Source organism: Dasypus novemcinctus, chromosome 23 (genome assembly GCF_030445035.2).
Source record: "Dasypus novemcinctus isolate mDasNov1 chromosome 23, mDasNov1.1.hap2, whole genome shotgun sequence".
NCBI lineage: Eukaryota > Metazoa > Chordata > Mammalia > Cingulata > Dasypodidae > Dasypus > Dasypus novemcinctus.
In genome coordinates, this window is record NC_080695.1 from 72,466,871 (window position 1) to 72,493,876 (window position 27,006).

Here is a 27,006-nt window from a genome sequence, read left to right on the forward strand (position 1 = left end):
CTCCTCCCGGGGTCTCGTCGCCCCCTCCACAGAGAGCTTGTGTGGGCATGCATCCCGCCACCCCCAGCCCCGCAGAGGCTTGGCCGACCGAGGATGCCAGCGAGCTCTCGCCACGAGCACACGTGCTGTCTCTGCGTTTCCTCTTACGACCTTCCTGCCTGTCCACACCTCGATTTGTACTTATCCTTACGTTACACCTTTATTTTAAGGAGGTACTGGGGATTGAACCCAAACCTCGTACACGGGCAGGAGATGGTCAGCCGTTGAGCTACACCTGCTCTGCTGCATTTATCCTCTAATATCCTAGTGAGAGCTCTCAAAAAGAACACTGCTCTCAAAGTCTTTTCACCCTTCAGACATACTAAGTAAGGGCTGACTGCTTCTCCTCGCTGGGAAGGTGAAAAAGCTGCTCGTCAGGCTCTGAGCTGCCGCCGCGTGTGCCCCCAGGGTAGGCCCTAGAACTGCCCGAGGCCTGTCGCCCTCGCCTGTGGCCTCCCGGGGACAGCAGGTGTGAGCAGGGCGCCCCGTGCGGCGGCCTGAGCCACGGGCAGGACCAGGCACAGCTCCAACCAGGAAGACCCGGCCGAGCGGCCCTTGGAGGCGGCTCAGGCCGGCCACAGGCCCAGCCAACAGCCGAGGTGCCCCCGTGCGAGTGGCCCCTGCGGGGCGCGGCCGGGCGCTGTGCCAGCACCCGAGGGTGGGGAGCCGGCTTGGGGGCCGCCACGGTGGGGGCAGGCAGGCGGCCCCTTGCGCTCAGGCAACGGTGCTGTCTGCCCTAGGCCTACAAGTACCTGGAGGAGATGCGGAAGCGGCTGCCCTCGGCCAACGTGGCCTACTACGTGACCGCGCGCACGGTGGAGGCCGTGCACCAGGGCCTGGGCGTGCCCGTGCCCCGCGGCCTGCCCGAGCACACGCGCCACGGCAGCGCGGATGCGCACAGGGAGGCGGCCGACGAGGTGCTGGAGGAGGTGGTGCCCGAGCTCTGACGCCGGCCGCAGGAGCCACGGGGGCCGCAGGACTCACCGGCGGGGAGCCCACGCACGAGCCCGTTTCCTTACACACACAGCCGGAGCGCGATGCCCAGTGTGCCCGCCTGTGCCCTCGGAGCAGCAGCTTTACACACCCGCCCGGCGGCCTGCCTCAGAAGCTTCTAGAACCTCATCAACTGAGGCTGCCACGGGAGGGCAAGGGGCTTGCTCCCACGTCCCCCGCACCTGCCCCCAGCCCGGGGCGGGTGGCTGGACAGTGCCCCTGGGGCGTGAGGCTCAAGGCCTCCGTCTGCACCGTGCCTTCGTCAGCTCCCTCCAGAGAACAGGCGCTTCTCTCACGCGCTGCTGAGATTTCTATGAATAAAGTAGTTTATTTTGTCAGTGCCTGTGTCCTCTCACGACCCCGCAGATGGCTGTGGGAAGCTGAGGCTGCCCATCACGGCTGTCTGGCCGCAGCGCCCCGTGCCTCCCCTGGCCAGCGCTCAGCCCTCGGCCTTCAGGGGTACACAGCAGCCCCCTGCCCACGGGCGAGGCAGCTCCCACGGGAGGCGCAGGTTTGGGGCCCTGAGGGCGGCCCTCCGTCCCACCACCACCTCAGAGTCCAGCCCGGCCGCGGCGCTTGGTGCAGGGGGGGCCACTGCACCCCGTGCTTCTGTACGGACGTCCCATGTATTTCCAGCACGTCCTCAGCCGGCCGGGCTATACGTGGCAGGCGATGGCCCTTCCCACGCCTGGGCTAGGACCAGGCAGCGGCCGCGGGCGGCACAACCGGCCAGCGCCGCCTGTGCGTTCAGGGCTACGGGGCCGGCGGGGGCAGGAGGCCGTCCCTGAGCTTCTCCAGCAGCAGCAGCGCCTGCAGTGCCAGCCGCCTGCAGTCCCCGTCAGGGTCCTCCTTGGCCACATCTGCAGGCGAGGACAGAGGCCGTCGGCATCGCCGCCCCTCGTTTCCCGCTCCCCACCCATGCTGCTCCCCGTGGGCCTGTGTCCCTCTGTCCAGTGAGGAGGCAGGTGGGAGGTACAGACCCAGGGCCGCCCCCGCCAGGCTGCTCAGGCCGGGGACTGGGGAAGGCCGTCTGCCGCGGCCATGTGGGAGGCCTGGAGGGCGCCTGGAGGGCCCCTGGGGGATCCCCGGGGCCAGATGCCGAAGGTAGAGCAGGAGACCTGACGCCCGTAGCTCGGGGGGGGCCTGGAGATGGGCAGCCGCCCCTGGCGGGGATGAGTGAGCAGGGATGTGGTGAGGGACCCCTGCAGCCCCACGATGCCTGGGGAGTGAGAGAAGGGCATGGCCCATGAGGCTGGGGTCGCAGGCGCCCCGTGGCTCAGACAAGGCTGGCTTGGGCTCTGCCTTCGCCCCCGGCCACCAGGCCCTTGGGGTCTCAGGAGCGGGACACGGGGAGGGGTCCCGTGCGCAGAGCCCTGCGTTGCGGGACACACGCCCAGCCCGGCCCTCGCTGCCCCCAGCAGCACCAGAAGCAGCAGGATGCTCTGGTGGTCCTCCCAGCACCAAGGGCCACGTCCAGGGCCACCGGAGGGGGTGTGCAGAGGCCAGGCAGGAAGTGCCTGAGGTGGACCCACAGGGGCGGGGGCTGGGCAGGGGCTGGGCGGGGACCAGGAGGAGGTAGTGGGGTACAGGGGGGTGGGGACCAGGAGGGGGTGGCCCTTGCCGGGCACGCTGCCCTTGCCACCCTCAGCCCCTGGCACCTGCCCTGCTCCTTGAAGGTCCTGCAGGAAAGCACCCACGCAGCTCCTTGGCCCACAGGCCCAGCCCCACCACCCAGGCCCCCCGCAAGCCTGGCTGAAGAGCCAAGACCCGGGTGCCAGCGCCCCGCCCCGCGGCAAGCCCGAGCCCCTGCACGCCCCGTGCCCAGCTGCCCCCAGGTGGCCTCCCAGACCACCCGGGCCGGGGTTGGCTGCGCGAGAAGCCCTGTGCCTGGGCGGGGGTGGCAGGCAGGCTGGCCCCCAGGCACCCCAGTGTCCGCCCCGGGCTGGGCTGCTCACCTGCCAGCCAGGACCTAGCCTCCAGGAGCTCGTCCAGCAGGTCCTCAAGCAGCCGCTCGGCGGGCACGCCCAGGAGGACGGCGGAGACCGCGCACAGCAGGCCCTGGCGCACGTAGCTGCCAAGTGAGGAGGCACAGCTGAGGCTCAGCCGGGGGCCGCACGGGGTGGGGGCCACGTGGGGTAGGGGCCTGGCTGCCTCCCGTCCGCTCCTGTCTCCCTGCGGCCCCCCAGGCGTTGGCCCCAGCCCGCGGGCACTCACCTGTCGCCATGGAAGCGCAGCGCCCACACGAGCTCCAGCAGGGCCTTCCCCATGGACACGGCCACCTGGAAGGCCGGCAGGCGTGGGCAGGGCTGCCAGTGGCCCCCTCAGGCGCCGCGGACCCGGGGGGCGCTCCCACCACCCCACAGAGCTGGGCCCACAGCCCCCACCGGCCGGGGCAGGGCTCGCAGCCGAGCATCGGGCAGGTGGGCCGGCGTCCCCGGGCCCCACTCACGGGCGCGTTAGCAGCCAGGTGCACGAGGGCCGCCAGGGTGTGCAGCAGCCGCCCCAGGACCAGCTGGTCGTCCCCCAGGAGGTCAAAGGTCACCAGAGGCCTGGCACGGGACAGAGGGAGTGACGCACGCGGCCCCCTCCCAACTTCCCCCCTCCTGCCCCTGCCCGGGCAGCGCACCTGTCCAGATGCGAGATGAGGGGGAAGAAGAAGGCGCCGACCACGGGGCTGAGCGCGCTGGGGCCGCAGGCCGGCTCCGCCCTCGAAGGGCCCTGCCGGGATGGAGCGGCTGAGGACACGCTGGGCCCACCCAAGCCCCGCGCAGCCCCGCACCCCCAGCCCGGCCGGGTCTTCCGGGGCCGCCTCCGCCGCGCCCGGGTTCCCGGCTCTCCGTGCGCAAGTGTCGGCGAGCCGCAGGCCCAGGGCCGCCTCAGCCGGCGCGGCTGCCCACCTGGGCGCTGCTGACGTCCAGGGGGGGCCCCGACACCACGCCCTCTGCCAACAGCCCCGCCTTGGCCCGCCCCATCAGTGGAGCCTCCTGTGCGAGAACCACGACGTCCGCGGGAGCCCCCAGGACCCCCAGCAGAAGCCCCGGCCTGGGCAGTGCGCCCCTCCGGTTCGCTCGCTTCCGCCCGAGGTTGGGGCGCTCTTCCGTCCACGCTGTAGTCCCGTGTTAAAGCCACGTGCCTGGGCCGCCCGCAGCGTCTTGCCACGGGCCTCCCCTCCCAGGGACGTCCACGTGGACACCCCTGCCTCCCACTTGGCCTGGCCTGGCCCAAGCCCCGCCCCTGGAGGCCTGAAGGCGGCCCCGGCCCACCTTGGCGAACCGCCGGGTCTTGCTTTCGATCCGCTGCTCCACGACCTTACGCCAGTCAGGAGCGCTGGCACTGGTGAGCGGCGTGGGGGGCAGCGGCGCGCCCTGGCGGCCAGGGCTGGGAGCCCCTTCTGCGAGGGCCTTCCCAAGGCGCCCCGGCCGAGCCAGCTCCTGCGCCGCCAGCGTCAGGACCTAGAAGGCAAAAGACGGGGTGCTTTAGGGGGAGGACGCGCTGCCTCGGCTCCACGTTCACTCCCAGCACGGAGGAGACGGCCCCTCAAGCGCGCGGCGGCCAGGCGTTAGGCGAGCGGGCAGCGGGGCTCGGCTCCAACCGTGGCGCCGCCCTGGGCACTCGAGGCGGGGGTGGACGAGGCGTGGTGCCCCGGTTCCCGCGCCTCTCCCCCAGCGTCCCCCACTGTGCCCAGCCCGTCCACGGCCCGAGTGCAGCCTCACGAGACAAAGGAGCCAAGCGCCGACACGCTCGAGCCCACGCGGGCCCGGAAACACCTCGAAGAGCTGGACCCGGGGCCACAGAGCACAGACTCCGCCCAGGTGGAAAGACGCCCACGGCCAGTCCACAGGAGGCGGCCAGGGAGGGGCAGGGGGCTGGCGGCGAAAGGGGATGGAATGTTCCGGAACCAGGCAGCGAGGGTGGTCATACCCCCTTGGGAGTGCACTAAAACCACCAAGCTGTGCGCCCTAAAAAGCTGAGCATAGGCCTTCCGAGGAGACGGCGGATTAGAGCGTCCCGGGACTCTCCTCTCCCAGAAAAACAGCGAGAGGACGGCTGGAGCGGCCTGGGAAGAACCTTCTAGGGTTCAGGACCCCAGGGGAGGCAGGACATGCCCAGAGGAGAGAGGGGCGTGGGAAAAGCAGCCTCAGGGAACCGAGTGAAGGCTGCGGCTGCCCGCCGCGCCCTGCCCCACCCACCGGCGATTCGCCCACCCACAGGCCTGGGGGCCTGCGGCTACAAGGGCTCCAGGGACCCACCTCCCCGGGAGAGGGGAGAGCGGGGGACACAGCCCAGGGCTGGCCAGCTTCTGACCCCGGATCTGGTCTGCTGGGTCCCAGGAGCCCATCCAGGTGGGTGGGCCGCCGTCGATGCCTCGGGAGCCGGCGGGGGCTAGAGGTGCCACCCCGTCACCCTCCTCGATGGCCAGGGTGGGTTGAGGCCTCGGAGGGGAGGGGAGCTAATTCCTCCCCGGGAACAGGGAGGGGCCGCAGCGAAGGCTGGATCACTGGCTCGGAACTGAGCGCTGCCGAGAGCGCCATCTGCTGGCAGGCCGAGGAAGTGCACGTGAGGAAATCAAATACGGGAGGCTTGTCCAGCCTTTGCAGCCTCCCGCCCCAAGGCCCCGGGAAGTGGGTCTGCAACCCATTGCTGGTCCAGAGCCCAGACATGAGCAACTAGCAGGACAGTCCTAAAGACCCAGAACAGCTCGAACCAAGAATCCAAGAGCAGCAGGGGCACACAGCCTCCAGCCATGAAAGCCCTACACGACAGAAATCGAGCATCTGTTTTCTCACCACCCTAATCAGATGCCCAGACATCAGCAAAAATCACCAGCCATGCTAGGAAAATGGAAGGCATGGCCCAAGGAGAGGAACATATCAAAGCCCCAGAAGAGGGAAGCGGACTTGGCCCAGTGGATAGGGCGTCTGCCTACCACACAGGAGGTCCGCGGTTCAAACCCCAGGCCTCCTTGACCCGTGTGGAGCTGGCCCATGCGCAGTGCTGATGCGCGCAAGGAGTGCCGTGCCACGCAGGGGTGTCCCCCGCATAGGGGAGCCCCACGTGCAAGGAGTGCGCCCCATAAGGAGAGCCGCTCAGTGCGAAAGAAAGTGCAGCCTGCCCAGGAATGGTGCTGCACACACACGGAGAGCTACACAACAAGATGACGCAACAAAAAGAAACACAGATTCCCGGTGCCACTGATAAGGATAGAAGCGGCCACCGAAGAACACACAGTGAATGGACTGAGAGAGCAGACAACTGGGGGGGTGGGGGCGGGGAAGGGGAGAGGAAAAAAAAAGCCCCAGAAGAGAGGCAGGATTTCAGACAACTAATCAATGAGACGCATACAATTTTCCAAAACCAAATCACAGCAATAAATAGAACTAGACAGAAGATCAACAAGGAAAAAGAGAACTGAACTTAAACAATACAATAAACGAGCTAAATCTAACAAACATATACAGACAGTTGCATCCCAAATCAGTGGGTTATACATGCTTCTCAAGCACCCGTGGATCTTTCTCCAGGATAGACCGCGTTAGGTCACAATGCAGCTCTCAATAAACATAAAAAGACTGAAATAATACAAAGCAGCTTCTCAGATCATAATGGAATGAAACTTGAAATCAATAATAGGCAAGAAAGGGGAAAATTCACAAACGTGTAGAGGCTAAACAACACACTCCTAAACAATCAGCAGGTCAAAGAAGAAATTGTGAGAGAAATTAGTAAGTATACTGACAAATGAAAACAAGTACACAACATATCAAAACTTAAGGGGTACAGCAAAGGCAGTGCTAAGAGAGAAATTTATAGCCCTAAATGCCTATATTTAAAAAGAAGAAAGAGCTAACATCAAAGACCTAACAGCACATCTGGAGGAACTGGAAAAAAGAACAGCAAAACAATCCCAAAGCAAGCAGAAGGAAAGGAATAATAAAGATTAGAGCAGAAATAAATGAAATTGAGAACAACAAAAAAATAAAAAGAGAGAAAATCAGTAAGACCAAAAGCTGATTCTTTGAGAAGATCAATAAAATTGACAAACCCCTTAGCTAAACTAACAAAGAAAAAAGGACAGAAGATGAAAATAAATACAATTAGAAACTGAAAGGGGGGAAGTGATGACCGACCCCACGGAAATAAAAGGAATAAGAAAATATCATGAGAAACTGTATCCCAACAACTAGACAACCAAGATGAAGTGACCAATTCCTAGAAATGCACAAATAACCTACACCAACACTAGAAGAAATACAAGAACTTAACAAGCCAATCACATTCAAAGACACTGAAACTGTCATAAAAAATCTCACAACGGGGGGGCGGATATGGTTCTAGCAGCCAGGTGCCCGCCTACCACATGGGAGGTCTTGAGTTCAGGTTCTGACGCCTACTAAAGAAGACAAGCAAGACAGCGAATTGACGAGCTGACACAACAAGTTGATGCAGCAAGAGGATGCAGTGAGGTGATGCAACAAAGACACAGCAAGGCAACACAATGAGAGCCACAACGAGCTGGGACTGGAGGTGGCTCAAGTGCCTTGGTGCCTCCCTCCCACATGGGAGGTCCTGGGTTCAGTTCCTGGTGCCTCCTAAAAAGAAGATAAACAGAGCAGACAGCGAGTGCAAACAACGAGGAGGGGGGAAGAAATAAATAAATAAGAATAAATCTTAAAAGAAAAATTTCCCAACGCAGGATGGGGTGGGTGTAGTAGCTGAGTCGCTGAGTGCCTGCTTTGCACATACAAGGTCCTGGGTTCAATCCCTGGTACCACCGAGACAAACAACAAATACACAAACAAATCTCCCACGAAGAAAAGTCCAGGCCAGATGGCTACAGAGGTGAATTCTACTAAGAGCTCTGAGAAGGATTAAAACCAATCCTGTTTAAACTCTTCCAAAAAACTGAAGAGGAGGGAAAATGACCTGAAACATCTTTATAAGGCCAACATGACCCTAATACCAAAGCCAGGGTAAGTTACTACAAGAAAAGAAAACTACAGACCAATCTCTCTAAGGAACATAGATGAAAAACTGTCAACAAAATACTTGCAAACAGAACCCACCAGCATATCAAAATAATTATACATCACAAGCAAGTTGGATTTATCCCTGGTATGCAAGGCTGGCTCAACATAAGAAAATCAATTAACATGATACATCACATTAACAAACTGAAGGGAAAAACCCACATGATCACCTCGATCAATGCAGAAAAGACATTCAACAAAATCTGGCATCTTCTTTTCTTGATAAAAACACTTCAAAAGACAGAAATAGAGGGAAAATTCTTCAATATGATAAAAGGCATATATGAAAAACCCACAGCCAAAATTGTACTCAGTGGGGAAAGGTTGAAAGCCTTCTCTCTAAAATTGGTGTAGCAGTTTGATATGGTTGTGAATTCCAAAAACAGATGTTGGATTATGTCTATACCTGGGCATGATTGAGTTATGATTAGGGCTTTGATTTGGCCATGTCATTAGGCCATTGAGTCCCCACCCCTTGGTGGGTGGGAACTCACAGATAAAAGGCAGGGCAAAGGATAGAGTTTGAGGGTTTTTGATGTTGGAGTTTTGATGTTAGAGTTTGATGCTGAAGCCTTAAGCTAGAGCCCCGGGAAGTAAACTCACAGATGAATGAGAAGCCAGCCCCAGGAAGAGAGGAACCCTGAGCCTAGGAAGAAGCAAGCCTGGGAAGAAAGGAAACCTGAACCCAGAGAGAAGCAGGACCCTGGAAGGGAGGAGCCCAGGAAGCCTGACCCTCACAGACGTCGGCAGCCACCTTGCTCCAAATAGACTTTGGTGAGGGAAGGAACTTAAGCTTATGGCCTGGGATCTGTAAGCTCCTACCCCAAATAAATACCCTTTATAAAAACCCACCAATTTCTGGTATTTTGCATCAGCACCCCTTTGGCTGACTAATACAATTGGAAACAAAACAAGGATGCCCACTGTTACCATGTCATTCACATTGTACTAGAAGTTGTAGCTAAAGCTATTAGATGAAAAACAATAAAAAAGAAGCATCCAAATAGGAAAAGGGAAAGTAAAACCCTCAATACTCACAGATGGCAAGATTTATATATAGCAAATTCTGAATTATCTATGACAGCTACTTGAGCTAATAAAGTGAGTTTAGCGGAGTGGATGGATACAAGATCAACATGCAAAAATCAGTAATGTTTCTATACACCAGTACGGAACAACCTGAGGAGGAAATCAGAGAAAAAAATCTGTTTACAATAGCAACAAAAAGACTCAAATACCTAGGAATCAATTTAACAAAGATGTACAGGACTTATATGCAGAAAACAACAAAACAATGCTAAAAGAGGGAGCGGCGGGGGGGAGGAGGGGAGGAGGAGTTCAACACGGGGGCTGCGGTGCTGGCGGTGGCGACGGGGACGGCCTGGCCTGGGGCGGGCAGAGTTGGAGGTGGTGGCATTGGCTCTCCCTAGGGGTCGTCAGGAGCCCAGGGGGGACCGAGCCTGGGCGGCCGGCCGGCGCCAACACCCTTTGGCTTTGGGACGGTGGCAGCCACGGCGGTTCAGGTTCTAAATGGCTTCTAAGAAGTTGGGTGCGGATTTTCGTGTATAACTTCTCCTTGGAAAAGAAAACCATTGAATGGGCTGAAGATAATGAGAAAATCCAAGAAGCCCAGCGGGAACTGAGTGCAAGGCTGAGGAGGCAGAGGCTCAAGTGAGTTCTAAGAGTGGCCCTGAGGGTGAGAGCAAAATGAGCTGCTCCAGGACTCACAGCACATCCACAATGCCACCGCCGATCCGTCCCTTCCCTGCCGGCACATCCACAATGCCACCGCCGATCCGTCCCTTCCCTGCCGGCACATCCACAATGCCACCGCCAATCCGTCCCTTCCCTGCCGGCACATCCACATTGCCACCGCCGATCCGTCCCTTCCTTGCCGGCACATCCACATTGCCACCGCCTACAGTCCCATCCCTGCCGGCACATCCACAATGCCACCGCCGATCCGTCCCTTCCCTGCCGGCACATCCACAATGCCACCGCCGATCCGTCCCTTCCCTGCCGGCACATCCACAATGCCACCGCCGATCCGTCCCTTCCTTGCCGGCACATCCACATTGCCACCGCCTACAGTCCCATCCTTGCCGGCACATCCACATTGCCACCGCCTACAGTCCCATCCTTGCCGGCAAATCCACAATGCCACCGCCGATCCGTCCCTTCCTTGCCGGCACATCCACATTGCCACCGCCTACAGTCCCATCCTTGTCGGCACATCCACAATGCCACCGCCGATCCGTCCCTTCCCTGCCGGCACATCCACATTGCCACCGCCGATCCGTCCCTTCCTTGCCGGCACATCCACATTGCCACCGCCTACAGTCCCATCCTTGCCGGCACATCCACAATGCCACCGCCTACAGTCCCATCCTTGCCGGCACATCCACATTGCCACCGCCTACAGTCCCATCCTTGCCGGCACATCCACAATGCCACCGCCTATCCGTCCCTTCCTTGCCGGCACATCCACATTGCCACCGCCGATCCGTCCCTTCCTTGCCGGCACATCCACATTGCCACCGCCTACAGTCCCATCCTTGCCGGCACATCCACAATGCCACCGCCTATCCGTCCCTTCCTTGCCGGCACATCCACAATGCCACCGCCTATCCGTCCCATCCCTGCCGGCACATCCACAATGCCACCGCCTACAGTCCCATCCTTGTCGGCACATCCACAATACCACCGCCTACAGTCCCATCCTTGTCGGCACATCCACAATGCCACCGCCGATCCGTCCCTTCCTTGCCGGCACATCCACAATGCCACCGCCGATCCGTCCCATCCTTGCCGGCACATCCACAATGCCACCGCCTATCCGTCCCTTCCTTGCCGGCACATCCACAATGCCACCGCCTATCCGTCCCATCCTTGCCGGCACATCCACAATGCCACCGCCTATCCGTCCCATCCTTGCCGGCACATCCACAATGCCACCGCCGATCCGTCCCTTCCTTGCCGGCACATCCACATTGCCACCGCCTACAGTCCCATCCTTGCCGGCACATCCACAATGCCACCGCCTATCCGTCCCTTCCTTGCCGGCACATCCACAATGCCACTGCCTATCCGTCCCATCCCTGCCGGCACATCCACAATGCCACCGCCTACAGTCCCATCCTTGTCGGCACATCCACAATGCCACCGCCTACAGTCCCATCCTTGTCGGCACATCCACAATGCCACCGCCGATCCGTCCCTTCCTTGCCGGCACATCCACATTGCCACCGCCTACAGTCCCATCCTTGTCGGCACATCCACAATGCCACCGCCTATCCGTCCCATCCTTGCCGGCACATCCACATTGCCACCGCCTATCCGTCCCATCCTTGCCGGCACATCCACATTGCCACCGCCTACAGTCCCATCCTTGCCGGCACATCCACATTGCCACCGCCTACAGTCCCATCTTTGCCGGCACATCCACATTGCCACCGCCTACAGTCCCATGCTTGTCGGCACATCCACAATGCCACCGCCTATCCGTCCCATCCTTGCCGGCACATCCACATTGCCACCGCCTACAGTCCCATCCTTGTCGGCACATCCACAATGCCACTGCCTATCCGTCCCATCCTTGCCGGCACATCCACAATGCCACCGCCTATCCGTCCCATCCTTGCCGGCACATCCACAATGCCACCGCCTATCCGTCCCTTCCTTGCCGGCACATCCACAATGCCACCGCCTACAGTCCCATCCTTGCCGGCACATCCACAATGCCACCGCGTATCCGTCCCTTCCTTGCCGGCACATCCACATTGCTACCGCCTACAGTCCCATCCTTGCCGGCACATCCACAATGCCACCGCCTACAGTCCCATCCTTGCCGGCACATCCACAATGCCACCGCCTATCTGTCCCATCCTTGCCGGCACATCCACATTGCTACCGCCTACAGTCCCATCCTTGCCGGCTTACAGCACCACAGCGCCCTCACCCTGACTTGCGTCAGCAGCAGTGCTGCGAAGCAGAAAATCCTCAGTCCGCCCCACACAGAGGCAGATTTCAATCCTGCTGATTTCAAGTGCGAAGAGGACCCATTTGACAAAGTGGAGTTAAAAACTATTGATGAGAAGGAAGAGCTGAGAAACATTCTGGTAGGAGCCACTGGACCCATTATGGCTCAGACTTTGGACAGTAACTTGCCGAGAGGCGGCTCTGGGTCTGTGTTACAAGATGAGGAGGCCCTGGCCTCCTTGGGGCGGGCGACCCTAGAGTTCAAGCCTCTTCACAAACCCAAGGGCTTTATAACCCTACCACAGTCGGGCAACTGTGACAAGATGTCGCTGACTTGCAAAGTGTCCCTTCCCCCCACCCCTGCAGTAAGCAATATCAAATCTCTGTCCTTCCCCAAACTTGATTCTGATGACAGTAATCAGAAGACAGCCAAGCTGGTGAGCACTTTCCATAGCACGGCCTGCCTCTGCAACGGCACGTTCCGGAATTCCCTAGAGCCTTCCACCCGGAGCAGTGCCAGTGAGCTCAACGGGCATCACACTCTTGGGCTTTCAGCTCTGAACCTGGACAGTGGCACACAGGTGCCAACCCTGTCCCCCTCCTCCCAGATGCCCTCCCTCTCTGTCTTGTCTGTGTGCACAGAAGAATCATCACCTCCGAATGCAGGTCCCATGCTCACCCCACCTAATTTTTCAGTGTCACAAGTGCCCAACACTCCCAGATATCCCCAGGCCTATTCTGGACTGCAGACACTATCCCCCAGTGAGTGTGTCCTGAGAGCCATGAAGAAGAAAGGGGAAAATACTGAGCAGATTCTCGACTATCTCTTTGCACATGGGCAACTCTGTGAGAAGGGCTTCGGCCCTCTTTTAGTGGAAGATGCTCTGGAAATGCACCAGTGTTCAGGGGAAAAGATGATGGAGTTTCTTCAGTTAATGAGCAAATGTAAGGAAATGGGCTTTGAGCTGAAAGACGTTAAGGAAGTCTTGGTATTACACAACAATGACCTCATGGCTCGGGCAGGAGCCAGCTGAGACCAGGCCCTGCCTTGGCCCTGCCACGGAACCACCGCCCCCAGGAGGCCCTGCAGAGCCCACTTGTGGGCAAGGCAAGGGGCACACTTCTTCTGGATTTTCTTTTGGGAAAGGAAGATCAGGTGCTTGCCAGTCTCTCTGGGCCTAGGCTTTGAGCTGGGGGGAAAGTGGGGAAGAGTTGGGCAAGGCAAGTGCCACCAGAACAGTCCTGGCTGTTCCTTCCATATTAAATGGATTTGTATTTTGAGAAGTGTCCGTCCCCCCTCCTTAGCCCACCAGAGACGGCCTTGGTCATTCTGGGGTCTGTACGTCATCAACCCAAACTTGGCCTGGCTCCCAGGTGGCATCAGGGAGAAGGGGTGGGAGAGCCAGACTGAGCCGCTTTGGGGCGCGGTTACCCTCCCGCCCCTCCCCCACAGGGCGACTGAACGTGAATCCATGCTCAGCGCAATTGCAAGGTTCTTCCAGGCTTGGTGTGCTTTTTTCCACCCTTTTAAACAAAGCCTCTTAGTGTTACACTGGTTCTGCAATGTCTGAGGTGTAAGAACGTCCTTTTCTGCGTGGGGCTCCGAGTTTGCCTCTTCTGCCAGGCAGTCGCCATGCCTCCCTGCCCCAGTCTGCTTCTTTGGGCTTGGTTTGTACTGCGGCCCTCTCCTACCCAGGGTTTGAGCGTCCCATGCTCTAGGAAACAGGTGTCAGTTTAAGAAATCATTGGCCCCTTCCCAGCACATTGAAAGGGGGAGAAAATAGGCCATAATTTAGTTGCCTCGCACTCTCTCTCTCTCTTCTCCTTGGAGAACAGCCTCTCCCTCCATCCCACTGCTTCAGGATGACACAGTGAGTAACACCTAGTCATAAAATCAGTCTCTTTGGTTTGTTTTATATTATGGTGTACATCACTTAAGATTAAAAACAAAGGATATACAGTCTTGATGAATCTAAAGTAATTTACCAGCTATTTTGATTCTTCAGAGAACTACCAGTAAAAATCTAAAAGGTGAAAAAAAAAAAAATGCTAGAAGAAGTCAATGAAGACCTAAACAAATGGAAGGACATATCGTGTTCATGGACTGAAGATTAAATAGCATGACGGTGAAAATCCTACCCAATCTGGTTTACAGATTCAACGCAATACCAATCAAATCCCAACAGCCCACTTTACAGAAATAGAACAGGAAATTACCAAACTACTTTGGAAGGGAAAGTTACCCAAATAGCCAAAAGCACTCAAAAAGAAGAGCGACGTGGGAGGAACTTCACTAGCTGGCATTGAAACATAGTGCAAAGCTACAGTGGTCAAAACAGCATGGTGTTGGCATAAAGCTAGACATATCAATCAGGGGAACAGAACTGAGAGTGCAGAAATAAACCACCTCTACGGCTAAACGGTTTTTGACACACCTACCAAGGCCACACTAACAGGACAAAACAGTCTCTTCAACAAATGGTGCTGGAATAACTGGATAGCAACCAAAAGAATGAAAGAGGACCCCTATCTCACTCCCTATACAAGAATCAACTCAAAATGGACTAAAGACCTAAATATAATAGCCAGGATCATAAAACACTAGAAGAAAATGTAGGGAAAAATCTTCAAGACCTTGTGGTAGGTGGTGGTTTCCTGGACCTTACACTCAAAGCATGTGTGACAAAAGAAAAAAAAAGATAAATGGGACTTTCTCAAAATTAAACACTTTGCACCTCACAAGACTTTATCAAAAGGGTGAAAAGGCAGCTGACTCAATGGGAGATAATATTTGGAAATCACATGTCCAATAAGTTTAAGATCCAGGATATATAAAGAGATGCTACAATTCAACAATGAAGACAACGATCCAATTTAAAAATAGGCCAAAGCGGAGGGAGCAAAAAAACTTGAAGAGACATTTAACCAAAAAAGATACAAATGGTGAAAAAAACACATGAAAAACTGTTCAACAACACTGGCTATTAGGGAAATGCAACTCAGAGCTACAATGAGCTCTCATTTCACACCTACGAGAATGGCCACTATTAAAAAGGCAGAGAACCACACGTGTTGGAGAGGATGTGGAGAGACAGGAACACTTATCGCTGTTGGTGGAATGCAGAATGGAGCAGCCACTGGGAGGACTGCTGGGCAGCTCCTAAAGAAGCTGACTATAGACTTGCCACATGACCGTGCTACACCACTCCTGGGTATATACGAAGAACTGAGAGCAGGGACACGAACAGACATGTGCACACTGATGTTCACAGCGGCACTGAACACGACTGTCAAAAGCTGGAAACAACCCAAGTGTCCATTACCCGATGAGTATGGCAAACTGTGGTGTGTTCACACAATGGACTATCACGCAGCTGTAAGAAGAAATGATGTTGTGAAGCACATGGCAACGTGAGTGAACCTAGGACATTCTGTTGCACGATGAAGCCAGAGCGATTCGTGCTGCTATGAACAAAACCATACTGTGTAAACTCAAGGCATTAAGAACTAGAAAACTGGTCACCAGGAATTGAAAATGGAAACCTGAGGTTTAATCTGTACAGAATTGGTGAAAAGATCTTTGTAAATCTTTGGAAATCACCAGAAATGGTGAAAGCACATGGCAGCGGCTGGAACGAGCGGCGCTAACACGCGGGTGTGGCATCTAAGGCGCGTGATCCCTAGAAGGAAAGCTGAAAAACGCAGCATGCGACCGAATGGCACAGCAAACCTCGTGTGAAACACGAACGTGGCTCAGAGTGCGTGGATAAGGCTGTTTCCCTTTGAAACCCCGAGCAGCCATATGTTCACGTTACAACACGATATGATCAGGCAAAAATACAACCAAAGCAAACCACGGAAGAAGACAGGAAAGGTGAGTTTTAGGACGTGTGACTGTCGCCTCAAGAAAGCTGCTACTTAAGAGAAAAGAACAAACCTGCCGAGGAGACCCACGGCCCCCGCAGTGCCCTGTGAGGCAGCCGAGAGCAGAGCCCGCCGTCCGCCGGACCAGCCCCTGCTGCGCCCACGCGCCCTGGCCCCCCCCAGGCCCTTCCTGCCTGGCCTGGCCCTGGGCCCTGGACACGGTGGGCACGATGGGGGATGGGGTGGGGGTGGGACTCACGTCCAGGATGTCCATGCGCTGCCGGAGGCTGTAGTTGACGGCGTAGAACTGCGTGGTGAGGTACTCCGCCACCTGGGCCGGGCAAACGAGAAGCCACTGCAGGCCGTGGCCTCGGGACCCCCACCCACGGCCCCTCGCCTCTCCGGGGCCCCGCCCGCAGGCCCGGGTGGACTCACCCGCACGGGGTCCGCGACCGTGACGGCCACCAGGGCCCCCCGCCGCAGCTCCACAAATCCCGGCACACAGGTCTTCTCCTCCAGGTGCAGCAGCACCGCAGCCAGCTCCACACTCACCTGCACGGGCGCGCTCAGGACCAGGGCCTCGGGGCTCTGACACCCACAGCCGCCCGGGGCCGCCCCGCGCGCGCTGGACGCAGAGCCCAGACCTGGCTCTTCACGACGCAGCCGGGGTGCAGGCCAGGGGGGGAGCTGCGCCAGGGGCCCCGGGCCTCCCCAGTTCCCCCAGCCCCCCAGCACCCCCTGTGGCCCTGTGGCCTCCCCAGCCTCCCCCCGCCTCCCCAGTGCCCCCCACAGCCTCCCTGGCACACCCCCCGGCCTCCCCATGGTCTCCCCAACACCGCCCCGACTCCCCCAGCACCCCCCACGGCCTCCCAAGCGCCCCAGGGGCCGCCTCACCTCGCGGGTGGCAGCAGGGCTGCGGGGCACCAGGCCCCCCAGGGCGCGCAGTGCAGCCTCCCAGCGCTCCGCGTCCTCGGACGTCGTCAGGGCTGCACAGACCACACAGGCCGTGTTGGCCGGAAGCCCTGCCTCCCACAAAGGGCGCAGGTAGCCACGGCCTTGGGAACGCTGGGCAGATGCGGGCAGAGCGCCAGGCTGGCAGTTCCGAGCGAGCGGCTCTGCCGGACCGAGGGCCGCGTCCAGCCATCCGCCATGGAGGGAGTGAGACGGGGCCGGGGCGGAGCACAGGGCGGCCGCTGTCCCCAGCCCATGGCACAGGGACGGGGGCCGCCGCACCCACCTTCCAGACAGTCGCGGATGTACGCGGGCGCCTTGCCGCTGCCTGGCACTCCGTCCCCCGACATGTCATAGGGGACAAACTCGTCGTCGCTGTGGGAGGAGCAGGAGTGAGCAGTGGCCGGCCAGCGGCTGCGGGCGGTGCTTCCCAGCGCGGCGGCACAGGCCCCGGGTCAGCTGGGGCCTGCAGGGGAGCCACGAGGGCCGCGCCCGCTGACTCGAGGTCGGAGCACACCACCGTGCCGGCGACCGCCTCCTCACCCACACCTCACCCGGCTCCGAGGCCGCCCCGGGGCGCTCCTCCTTGCCCGCTGCCCACATGGGACCCCACCTGTCCAGCTCGGAGTCAGAGCCCGGCGCCTGGGCCGGAGGGGCCCTGCCTTCTGTGCTCTCTCCGGCCGGCGTCTCGGCAGCCCCCGGGGTGGCGGGGGGGCTCCTGGGAAACCAAAGCAAGCCCCTCAGGCACTGAGAGGTCACCCGCGGGAAGGCCGCGGCCTCCCCAACCCCAGCCCCAGCCCCCTCGACTCCTCCGCTCGGCCCTCACAGCTAGGTTCAGAATGCGAGATACGAGGAGAGCCCAGGGGGCAGCCCCCGCCCCGCGCAGGGAGAGAGCGTGGGCATCACCCCGACTCCGTGGCGCCGTCCTCCCCTGTCGGCAGGGCCGCCAAGGCCCGCAGCTCTCGGCTCAGCTCGTCCTCTTCGTACTGAAAGCACAGACGCTGGAGGCAGCTCCGCCCGGGCCCCCACCCCGCCCCCACGGGCCCCACCCGGCCCCCATCTGGCCAACAGCCAGCCCCCATCCCGGGGACGCCCTCCACGGCAGAGCCTGGGCGGTGGTGGGCACGGTGTGCCATGGGGGGCAGGGCTGCCCTCCAGGGGGCCGAGCGCCCCGGGCGCTCCACGGACAGAGGGCAGCCCCTTAAATCCCCGGGGCATGCGTTCGGGTGTGGGCCCGTGCGAGGGCCCGAGACGCCCCGGCTGGCGGGGGCTCTGCAGCTGGGGACGGGGGCATGCGGGGCCTCCTGGGGGCAGGGGGCCAGGCAGGGCGGCAGGGAGCCCCGAGGCCTGGCGCTCACCTGGAAGCGCAGGGGTGGCCCCTCGGGGTGCAGTCGGGCGCTGGCGGCCTCGGCCACGACCATGCCCAGGCGGCGCGTGGCGGGCAGGCTGCTGTCCAGGCGGTTCTTCACGCCGGCCAGCACGCCGGCCAGCAGGTCTGCAGACGGCGGGTGGCCCTCAGCCCGCGCCCACGCCGCCCGTGCCCTCCGCGACACCCGGCCAGCTCTACCGCGCCCCCGCCCCGGCCCAGCCCACGCCAGCACGCCCACCTCTAGCCAATACTCCACCCCAGCCCACCCCTGCCAACACCCCGGCCCCGCCGACGGCCCCGCCGACAGCCCCGCGCTGGCCCGCCCTGCGCCAGCACCCCCTCCCCAGCTGACACCCCCGCCCCGCCCACACCCCCGCCCTGCCTGACATGCCCGCCCCGGCCGACACCTTCACCCCCACCCACACCCACACCCTGGCCCACCCCCACCCCCGCTGACCCTCCACCGGTCCACCTCCGCCCCCCACCGCCACCGCCCGGCTCACCGTCCCGTACGCCCGCCAGCTCCGGCTCCCGCAGGTGCGCCAGGCAGATGAGCAGGGCCTTGCTGACGTGGAGCTGCTGCGGCAGGGGCGTGTGCCGGATGGCGCTGCGGCTGCCCCACGTCTCCAGGAGCTCCCTCAGCACCTGCAGGAGCCACGCGTGCCCGGGAGCCCACGCCTTCCCGCGGGCGGCCCCCGGTGCCCACCCCCGCCCACCAGAGGGGCCCTCGACGGCCTGCCCCGCTTGGCCCCTCTCCTGGGCACACACGGGGCGCAGGGGGCACTTACCTGCAGCAGGAGAGGGCGCCGCCGGCTATCCGCGGCCAGGTACCCCAGCAGGCCCTGCAGCATGGCTGTCTGCAACGAAGGCCCGGCTCCTGAGGACGGGCAGGGCGCGGCCGCCCGCAGGGGCGCTCCCGGGACGGGGCAGCACAGGGCGGGCTGCAGGGGCGACCCTGTCCCGCCGACCCGAGGCAGGGCGGCCTCTGCACACCTTGGGCCACGCAGATTTCCGGGGATCTCCCACCTCACATGAGGTTTCCAGTTCGCGTGGAAATCCTCCCTCTCCCATGAGGTGGAGTTCCATCTATGAAGCACGGCTGGTTCTGCTTGTCCAGGGACCACCTCCTGCCTCGTAAGCTCTCGTGACGTGCCCACTTGCCTGCTGCCTTCTCGGGCTCCTCCTAAAACCTCTCGCTACGCTCTACAGCTACCTAAGGCTACACCCCGCAGTTCCTACTTAGGCCGCATCCTGTCTCCATGGAGGCTCGCTGCGCGCGTCCCGCTCAAGTTCTGTCACTTCTACTGTGACGTCTTATTTGGCTCTTGGATTACTATTTTAGGAATACGTTTTAAAGAGGCTCAGTTCCTACTGCTCCAACACTGATGCCAACAGGGCAGCGCCGAGGAACCCAGCGCGCTGCACGCTCTCCCTGCCGTTTGCGGGCTGGGCCGGGGACCTGGTCACAGGAGAACATTCTAGAGCACGGGCGAGGAGCTTCCCCCGCCCCGCTGGGTGGTGGGGTCTCGGAAAACCACCTCGGTGGTCCTCGCATCGAGGGCAGCTGCTGGGAAACGTTCCCCAGGCCCCGCAGAAGGTTCCATTGTTACAAAACAAAGCTGAGCCCCGTCCCGCGCCTCCTGCTCCAGCTGTGGCCGCGCCTGCTGCCCGCCCTGGCCATCCCCGGGTCCCCCAGGCCTGGCCACTTGGCAGCGTCACGGCCACCCCCGAGCGGGACTTGGTTCATTTCCACCCTCGGCCCTGACCTTGGCACGGGAGCCAGTGCGACGCGTTTCCACACAGCCCTCTGCCCAGCCCCAGCCCTCCGGGACCCTGCCGCCCCGCAGCCTCAACCCCCGCCCACCCGCCCCGGCTGTCGGCTCGTGCCCCTGTAGGCGGCTGCTCACGGGCACCTGCCAAAGGGTCCCCGCCGGCCTCCAAGAGGCCCCGCCCACCACGTGGATGGCGTGCCGCGGGCGCGGGGCGCGCAGCAGGCCCTGTGGGCGTGGACACGAGCGTACGTGCACCCCCCTCCAGCTCCAGGCACCTTCCTCCCACTGCGCAGCCGGCCCTGCCACCAGAGCTGGGCTCCAGCGGAACGGGGCCCCCGCCGCCATAGGAGGGCCCGGAGCCGAGGCCGTGAGCCAGGAGGTCCCCACGTGCCAGCATTGAGCCCGGTGGGGAGCGGCTACCAGGACAACTAAGAGTGGAGGTGCCGCCGGGGGCTTCGCGTTTGGGGGAGACCCACCCCAGGCCTCGCTCACGGCAGGGCTGTCGCTGGGCAGCCCCCGGGCCGGCCCCCTGTGCCACTCGGCTGCCTTCCCACAGCCCGTGCCCGCCCAGCACACTCACCGTGGAGCGGTACTGCAGGAGCAGAAGCTTCCGGGTCATCACAAACTCAGCCTTCTTGCTCTTCATCACCAGGTCCCCCAGCAAGCGCGACAGGACCGCGGGCCTGCGAGGGGGTGGCGGGGAGCGGGCGTCACGCTCCTCACGGGGGCGCTGGCTCGGGCCGGGCGGGGCTGTGCTGTGCCACCCACGTGCCGTGCGCCCCGCGCCCCTGGGGCCAGGCCGAGCGCCCCGTTTCCAGGTGACCCACGGAGAGCCACCGCCCGGGGGCTACGAGGGCATGACGTGGCCGTGTCCCTGCCCTGCCTGGCCAAGTCCAAGGTCAAGCAGCTTCGTTGGCAGAGGCCAGCAGGCTCCACAAGGGCGGGGGGCAGGGGTCACGGGCCGCCGGACTCTCAGGTCCCTGTTGCCGAGAGCAGCTGCAGGCACACATAAGCGTGCAGGCCGGCTGCGTGCCAATAAAGCTCTATTTCCACAAACGGGTTTGGGCTGGACTGTCCCGAGGACCCCCGCGTCCCCAGGAGGGGGAGACTTCTGGTTCCCAGGGGGGGCAGATCCCTTCGACCAGCGAGGTCTGAGATAGGCCTGGCTCCTTCCTCACACACACTCCAAACGCCACGTGGCCAAGGCCACGAAGGCAAGAGCACGGAGAAAAGACAACAGGGAGGAAAAGAGAAACCGGAAGAGCAGGAAAGAAGCCTGCACCAACACGCCCACACTCGGAGCAGGAAGGGCGCGCGGTGTGGAGTGCGGGGGACGCCGCGCGGCGGGCCCAGGGCGGCGAGGGCTCCCGCCCAAAGCCCCAGAGCAAACCCGGAGGGATCAGGTGGGGGCAGGATCTCAGGGAGCAGGGGCTTTACCAAGAAACGCCAAGGACACGAGGCCAGCGCCCCGAAGAGGACCTCTGGCTCCCAGAGAGACGCAGACGCCTCGACGCGCCCCACGCACACGGGCGAGTCGGCCTCGTCCATTACACACACGTGCGTGGAGGCCGCCGGAAAGCGGCCACAGGCGCCCCCAGCGTCTACGCAGGAGGACTCTAGGTCAGGGCCGCCGCGTCCTCCCGCAGCACAGACCAGCCGGGGGCCCTAGACCCGCCAAGCGACAAAGGCACAACCAAGCGACCCGCCTGGGCCAGCGGCCCCGAGGAAGGCACAGCGCCATCCGCGAGAGGCCACCACTGCATGCCCCAGGAGCACTGACCGTGAGGGGTCACCGGGGCCTCGGCGCAGGCCCCGGCGCAGGACCCCAAGGACAGCATCAGAGCCCGCGCGCCCTGCCTTCTCGGAAGGCAAACACGCTCACAAGCAGAGGGCACCGCAGCGGAAGGGCCCAGAGCCCCCGCCATCCTGGAAGCGGGACCCGCCGCCCCTTACCCCGGCGCAGCCTCCACGAGTCCAGTCAGCACGGCCTCCAGGGCGCGGTCGGGCACGCGCTCCAGCAGGCGCCAGCACACCCGCTGCCACACGCCGTCGTCCTGGGTGAGCGCGGCCAGGCGGGGCACCAGCACCCCCAGCACCTCCCCTGCGGGGACACGCGGAGGCCTGGGCTGAGGCCGGGCAGAGGCGAGGGGGGGCGGGGGGCTGGCGGCGGACCCGCAATCCGGGGGCATACTCACTCTGTCTCCCGTGGACACAGGCTTTCCCCAGCACCCGGGCCACGAAGGACACGCAGCAGTCCACGCCGCCTGCGGGACAGAGGCGGGCCTGAGGGCACCGGCGGCAGGCGCCCCAGGGAGCCCCGCGGGGACGAGGGAGCGCGCAGCGCGCAGACGCCGACTCGGTCCTAGCCGTTCGTGAATCCAGCCTGACCCCAACCAGAACCGGGGCCGCCTAACACGTCGCTCCGGCGACACCGTTTAAACCCTCGAGGCCTCAGTTCGTCGGGCGGCCACGGCAATGCGGAAGACGCGGCAGCGCGAGGCGAGCGGGCAGGGGCGGGCGCCCAGGAGCACGCTGGGGGCAGGGAGGCCCGAGGGCGCACGGCCCCGAGATGGTGAGAAGAACGAAAACAGAAAACTACGCAGGTGAGGCGGGGCAGGAGCGGGCGGAGCGAATGTGGAACGTGGCACATGTGAGTTTGGAAGCGTGGCCCTTAAAACGAGGCAACATGTGACTCGTTGCGGCCTCTGCCCTGGAGGCCACCAGCGCGTCTCGAGGCCTCGAGGGCAGGAGCGCTGCACGGGGGCTGGCGGGCCTGTCTGCGCCGGGAGCCCTGGGTGGGCGTCTTGCCGCGGCTTCCCCACTGCGGCAACCCCGGTGTCCAGGGCATGGCACGGTTGCCAGCGCGCAGGCTCGAGTGGCGCCCGGTGTGCAGTGGGGGGTGCATGGAGGGGCCTGCTGGACACACATGCCTGCTGCAGACAGGGCAGGAGCAGACGACCGGCCCAGAGGCGGCACGGCCACGAAGCCTGGGGCCCGCGCATGCACCCCCACGTCCAGCTGGGACGGGGGGTGGGGCAGGGCGCGCGTCCCCACTGCAGACCCCCCGTGGGGCAGAGCACCGCACAGTGCGCCTCGGCCTGTGGTGGCTCAGGGGCCTCCCGCCCCCTTCCAGTGCCCCCTGGCTGGCTGGGCCTACTGCAGCGTTTGGGGCTTCCTGTGGCCACGACACGTCTGTGACAAGAGCAGAGGGCGGAGGACAGAGGGCAAAGGGCAAAGGATGTGAGCGTGACGAGGGCAGAGAACAAGCATGAGGTGAGATGCAACCGATGACCCAAAACCCCCTCGCAGGGACCCTGCCCCTTGAGTCGCTGATGCCACCCACCCCCAGGCACCAAAGACCCCCAGGCTCCCCGGGCCGGCGTCCCGCAGGCGCCCGCAGCCAGTGGCCCTAACCAGGTCAGGGGACCAGGGGGGCGGCCACGCAGCGGGAGAGACGGACCCGCTCCCGGCCTTCAGGAAGCAGGGGAGAGGGCCTGGCTGCCCAACCCACTGAGCGCGTCCCCCCCGCCAGGAAGGCGTCAAGATCGCCACATTCCGAGGCCCACAGTTGAGACATGGACGTGGTTCCGGCGCGAGGGTCATGGCCCTCTGACAGGGGCCTGCCCGGCGGCACTGCCCAGAGACCCTAGAGCCCCCCAGAGGCCTCACCAGGGGGGAAGAGGGTCGAGGAGTGCTGCGGGAAGTGCGGGCGCAGAGGTGTGGGCACAGGCTCACCTCGGAGGGCCTCGGCGACGTCCTGCAGCGCCCGCACCGCCTCCACGGCCAGCAGCGGGAAGTAGGCCTGCGGCAGGAAGGCGGGCAGGGTCTCCCGCCGCAGCCGGTTCCCCAGGCGGTCGGGCAGGCCCACCACTGCGCCGAGCAGCGTCTCCTGCAGCAGCGGGGAGCCGGGCTGCGTCCGCCGACACTGCGCCGCCATCAGCGCGGCCAGCCTGCCCGCGCTCAGGAACTCCGCCAGCAGCCGCGCCAGCCTCAGCAGACGGAAACTTGGGCTGTGCCAAGGACAGGTGTGTCAGGCACGGCCCCCAACCCAGGGGACACGCAAGTACCGCCAGGCAGGCAGTCCCAGCTGCCGGTATCTGCGCCCTGACACGCTGACGGAAAGAAAAGGTCGGGGGTTGGTTTGCTTCCTCGACGACCGCGGCCACCTCCGGGGGGACACATGCCTGCCGGGCATTGTGCCCCGTCTCCAACCTCGGGGTCAGAGTGGACACGCCACCCCGTCTCCTGCCTTACGCCGCCCTCCCACGGAGCTTCCTTTTCACCACGGCAACCACCGAAACCCCAGCTTCGCGAAGACGGCGTCCTCGCGGGGGACGCGGTGCGATTGGGCACCGGGCCGGGAGCTCCCTCGGTCTGGCACCCAGGTGGGGTCCGGTGCCCGCCAGGCACCACCGTGGTCCCCTTGAAAACGCGGGGTAACGCAAGCGGCCGAGCGCCTGCTGCAGCGGCTGGAGGGCCTCGCGGCACGGAGGGACCATGGTGCTAAGGACAGGGACACGGCAGGAGGGCAGGTGGACACCGTGGGGCTAAGCCTGGAGACAACCTCACCACCGCGGCCTTCGGCGACGCCAACGTGCCAAATTCCCGTCCTCCGCCCACACTGTGCCCAAGGCGCCGAGGACGCACCGTGGGGCGAGGAGGCCCAGGGGCTTTCCTCGTGGAGAAGGCCAGGGCAGCCTCCCCCGGCCTCCGGGGTGTCGCGCACACAAGGACAGCCCGCGAGAACAGCCGCGCACAGGCTCCGCTCACCTCTGCGCCACTGAGGGCCGGGTCCCCGCAGAGGGCCCACTGGTTGGCAGCATCCCCCCCCAACCCTGGCCGGGCCGGCGACCCCGCGGCCACCCCGCCCACTCACCCGGGGGTGGCCTCGACAGCCTCCAGGAGCACGAGGAGCGCGTGGTCAGCCGGGCCCTCCAGGAAGAAGCTGGCCCACAGCGCCTCCAGCCGCCCGCCGGGCAGCAGCCCCAGCCAGTCGGCGCTGGCCTTGCTGACCAGACACCTGAGCAGGGCGGGGAAGTGGACCTGGGCAAACTCTTCCCTCTCCCCGGGCGGGGCCGGGCTCTCCGCTCCTCCCAGGTACCGCTTCAGGGCCCCCAGGGTGGCAAAGACGTGGCTGCCGTCCTCCGAAGACGCCAGGGTCTGCATGGCTTCCCCGACGGCGAGCCGGACGGCAGCGCGCTCGGGGTCCATCCTGCGGCGAGGAGGAAGTCCGAGGGCAGATGGCGTCCGGCCCGCGGTCCCCTCCGCCCCGCACTTGCCCAGCGGCCTCCTCGGCCTCGCCTGGCTCCGTGTCCTTCCCCCCAGGGGTGGCCACTGCCCCCGCCAGCGTCCCCCTGCCAGCCTGCAACCCTCCCTTGTCCGCAGCAGCGGCTCTCAACAGGTAACTCGTGGCAATGTCTGAAGACATTCTTGGCTGTCACAACTGGGGGGGGGGTTCCAACCGGCACCCAGCGGGAAGGGACCAGGCAGGCGCCTCAACATCCCAGGGCAGCCCCTATCCCAGAGAACGCTCCCCGAATGCCAGCATCTGCGGGCGCTGGCACCCCGAGGCCCGGCTGTGGGCCCTTCCTCTCTGAGACCCCGGTTACCTGCGGGCTCCTTCCGGGCCCCCCGCCCCAGGGTGAGCTGAGCGCCTGGTCAGCTGCGCGCCCCCGGTGCCCCGAGCTCCACGAGCTGCGAGCCCCGCCGTGCAGGCCGCGCCAGGGTCCTCGCAGGGGCGTGAACAAGGACGTGGCCCTTCCCGCCCGCTGGTCCCCCGGGGGCTCCCCGAACACGCGCGGGCGGCGGACGCGCACGGAGGCGCACCTGGCGCCGATTCGCCCCGCCGCCGCGACCCCGGCCTCGCTCGGCTCGCAGCCCAGGACGGGCGGCCGCGACCAGGGGCACTTCCGGGCGCGGGCCGCGCTGCCGCCGACTTTTTGGAACCTCAGGGGCCGGTCCCCGCCGCCACACGTGACGAATCTGCGGAGCGCTGGCCTGCGGCCGAGCTGCGCCTGCGCCAGCGAGAGGAGGCGTGGGCGGGGCCGGGGCGGCTGTGGGCGGGGCCGGGGCGGCCTGCGGGGCGCGGCTCGGTGTGGCGGGACGGTATGGGCGGGGCGGTATGGGCGGGGCACTGGCGGCTGTGGGACGGGCCCCGTGGTGTGGGCGGGGCTGCGTGTCCCCGCCTCCAGCCCGCGCCTTGGAGCTGCTGCGCCTGCGCAGGGGCGGGTCCCCGGCCTTTTCCCTTCCGGTCTCCCTCCACCGGCGCCTCGAGACGTCGGGTCCGCGGCTCCCTCGGGGGTCCCTCTGCCCAAATGCCCGGTGCTCTCCGAGGCCGCGCTCGCCTTTGAGCAGCTCCTCCTGAGCGCCTGCCACATGCGGGCCTGGCTCCCACCCCCGGCGCCGGCGCTAGCCCTGGAGTTACTGGCCTGTCGGGAAACGCTCGTGAACAGGGGCCGGAGCGAAGGCTGGAGACACTCGGACCCCAGTGAATGCGGTCGTGTGGACCAGGCAGGGTCGTGGGACAAACACAGGACCCGCCACGCGGAAGGAAGGGGCGAAAAAGGCGCCATGGAGACCAGCGGGGGCCACTTTAGGCAGGGAGGACAAAGCCCTAACTGTGCCGACAAAGGGGCAGGGAGGGAGGGGGCAGCTGACCTGCTCATGGAAGGGGCCGGGCAGGACGCAGGTTTACCCAAAGTGGCAAATAGTCTGTTGCAGCAAAGCCAGGAGTTCTGAACGACAGAGAAACCCAAAACAGCACCCAGATGCAGAGGAAGATTTATTCCGCGTGGGGTCGGGTGGGCTCAGGCGAGAGTCACTCTCCAAATTCCGAGCCCTGTATTCAGTTTTTTTAGGTTTATATAGGATTTTATGTGGGATCAGCATGACTTTTGCTCATTGGCTAATGCGTTGCTAGGCAAAATTTTGCAAGCAGGGTTACAGAAGCAGAATGCAGGTGCAAGGCTGTGCTTTTGTGGGCTGATTTACAGAAGTGGGGGACAGGAGTGGT

The 27,006-nt window shown here is 63.0% G+C and overlaps 2 protein-coding genes and 1 pseudogene across 5 annotated transcripts in view; 2 read left to right on the plus strand and 1 right to left on the minus strand.

The window, feature by feature from the left end:
* The window catches only part of IFT140 (intraflagellar transport 140), a 79,386-nt gene extending 78,016 nt beyond the window's left edge, over positions 1-1,370 (plus strand). Inside the window, exon 30 of the mRNA XM_058286695.1 lies at positions 780-1,370. Within this exon, the coding sequence (XP_058142678.1) occupies positions 780-986 (207 nt within the window). The 3' untranslated portion in view covers positions 987-1,370. The remainder of the gene's footprint in view (positions 1-779) is intronic.
* Positions 1,336-25,993, minus strand: TELO2 (telomere maintenance 2). Of its 4 annotated transcripts, none has more exons than XM_058286699.2 (21): positions 25,821-25,993; positions 24,871-25,206; positions 23,730-24,004; positions 22,190-22,258; positions 21,948-22,095; positions 20,575-20,677; positions 19,011-19,079; positions 18,726-18,867; positions 18,212-18,348; positions 17,760-17,839; positions 17,467-17,571; positions 17,140-17,228; positions 16,797-16,888; positions 16,338-16,454; positions 16,162-16,233; positions 4,296-4,484; positions 3,659-3,750; positions 3,482-3,581; positions 3,247-3,311; positions 2,988-3,103; positions 1,336-1,892 (listed from the first exon to the last, which is right to left on the minus strand). In XM_058286699.2, exons 2-21 carry the CDS (start codon positions 25,203-25,205, stop codon positions 1,786-1,788), a joined length of 2,502 nt encoding a protein of 833 aa, XP_058142682.1. In that variant the 5' UTR covers position 25,206; positions 25,821-25,993; the 3' UTR covers positions 1,336-1,785. The 4 variants fall into 4 exon arrangements, with proteins under 4 accessions (XP_058142682.1, XP_058142683.1, XP_058142680.1 ...); XM_058286700.2 differs by having other exon boundaries at positions 25,604-25,957; XM_058286697.2 differs by lacking the exon at positions 1,336-1,892 and adding an exon at positions 1,958-2,251.
* On the plus strand, positions 9,355-13,148 carry LOC139437482 (ubiquitin-associated protein 1 pseudogene; annotated as a pseudogene).
* Positions 25,994-27,006: the final 1,013 nt, after the last annotated feature.

Coding starts and splice junctions, on each gene's coding strand:
- TELO2 (XM_058286697.2), bottom strand. CDS start 25,205: ATGGACCCCGAGCGCGCTGCCGTCCGGCTCGCCGTCGGGGAAGCCATG. Junction 18,349..18,725: donor GCTGGCGGGCGTACGGGACG/GTGAGCCGGGCG, acceptor CGCCGTCTGCAG/ACCTGCTGGCCGGCGTGCTG. Junction 4,485..16,161: donor AGCGCATGGACATCCTGGAC/GTGAGTCCCACC, acceptor TTTGCCTTCTAG/GTCCTGACGCTGGCGGCGCA.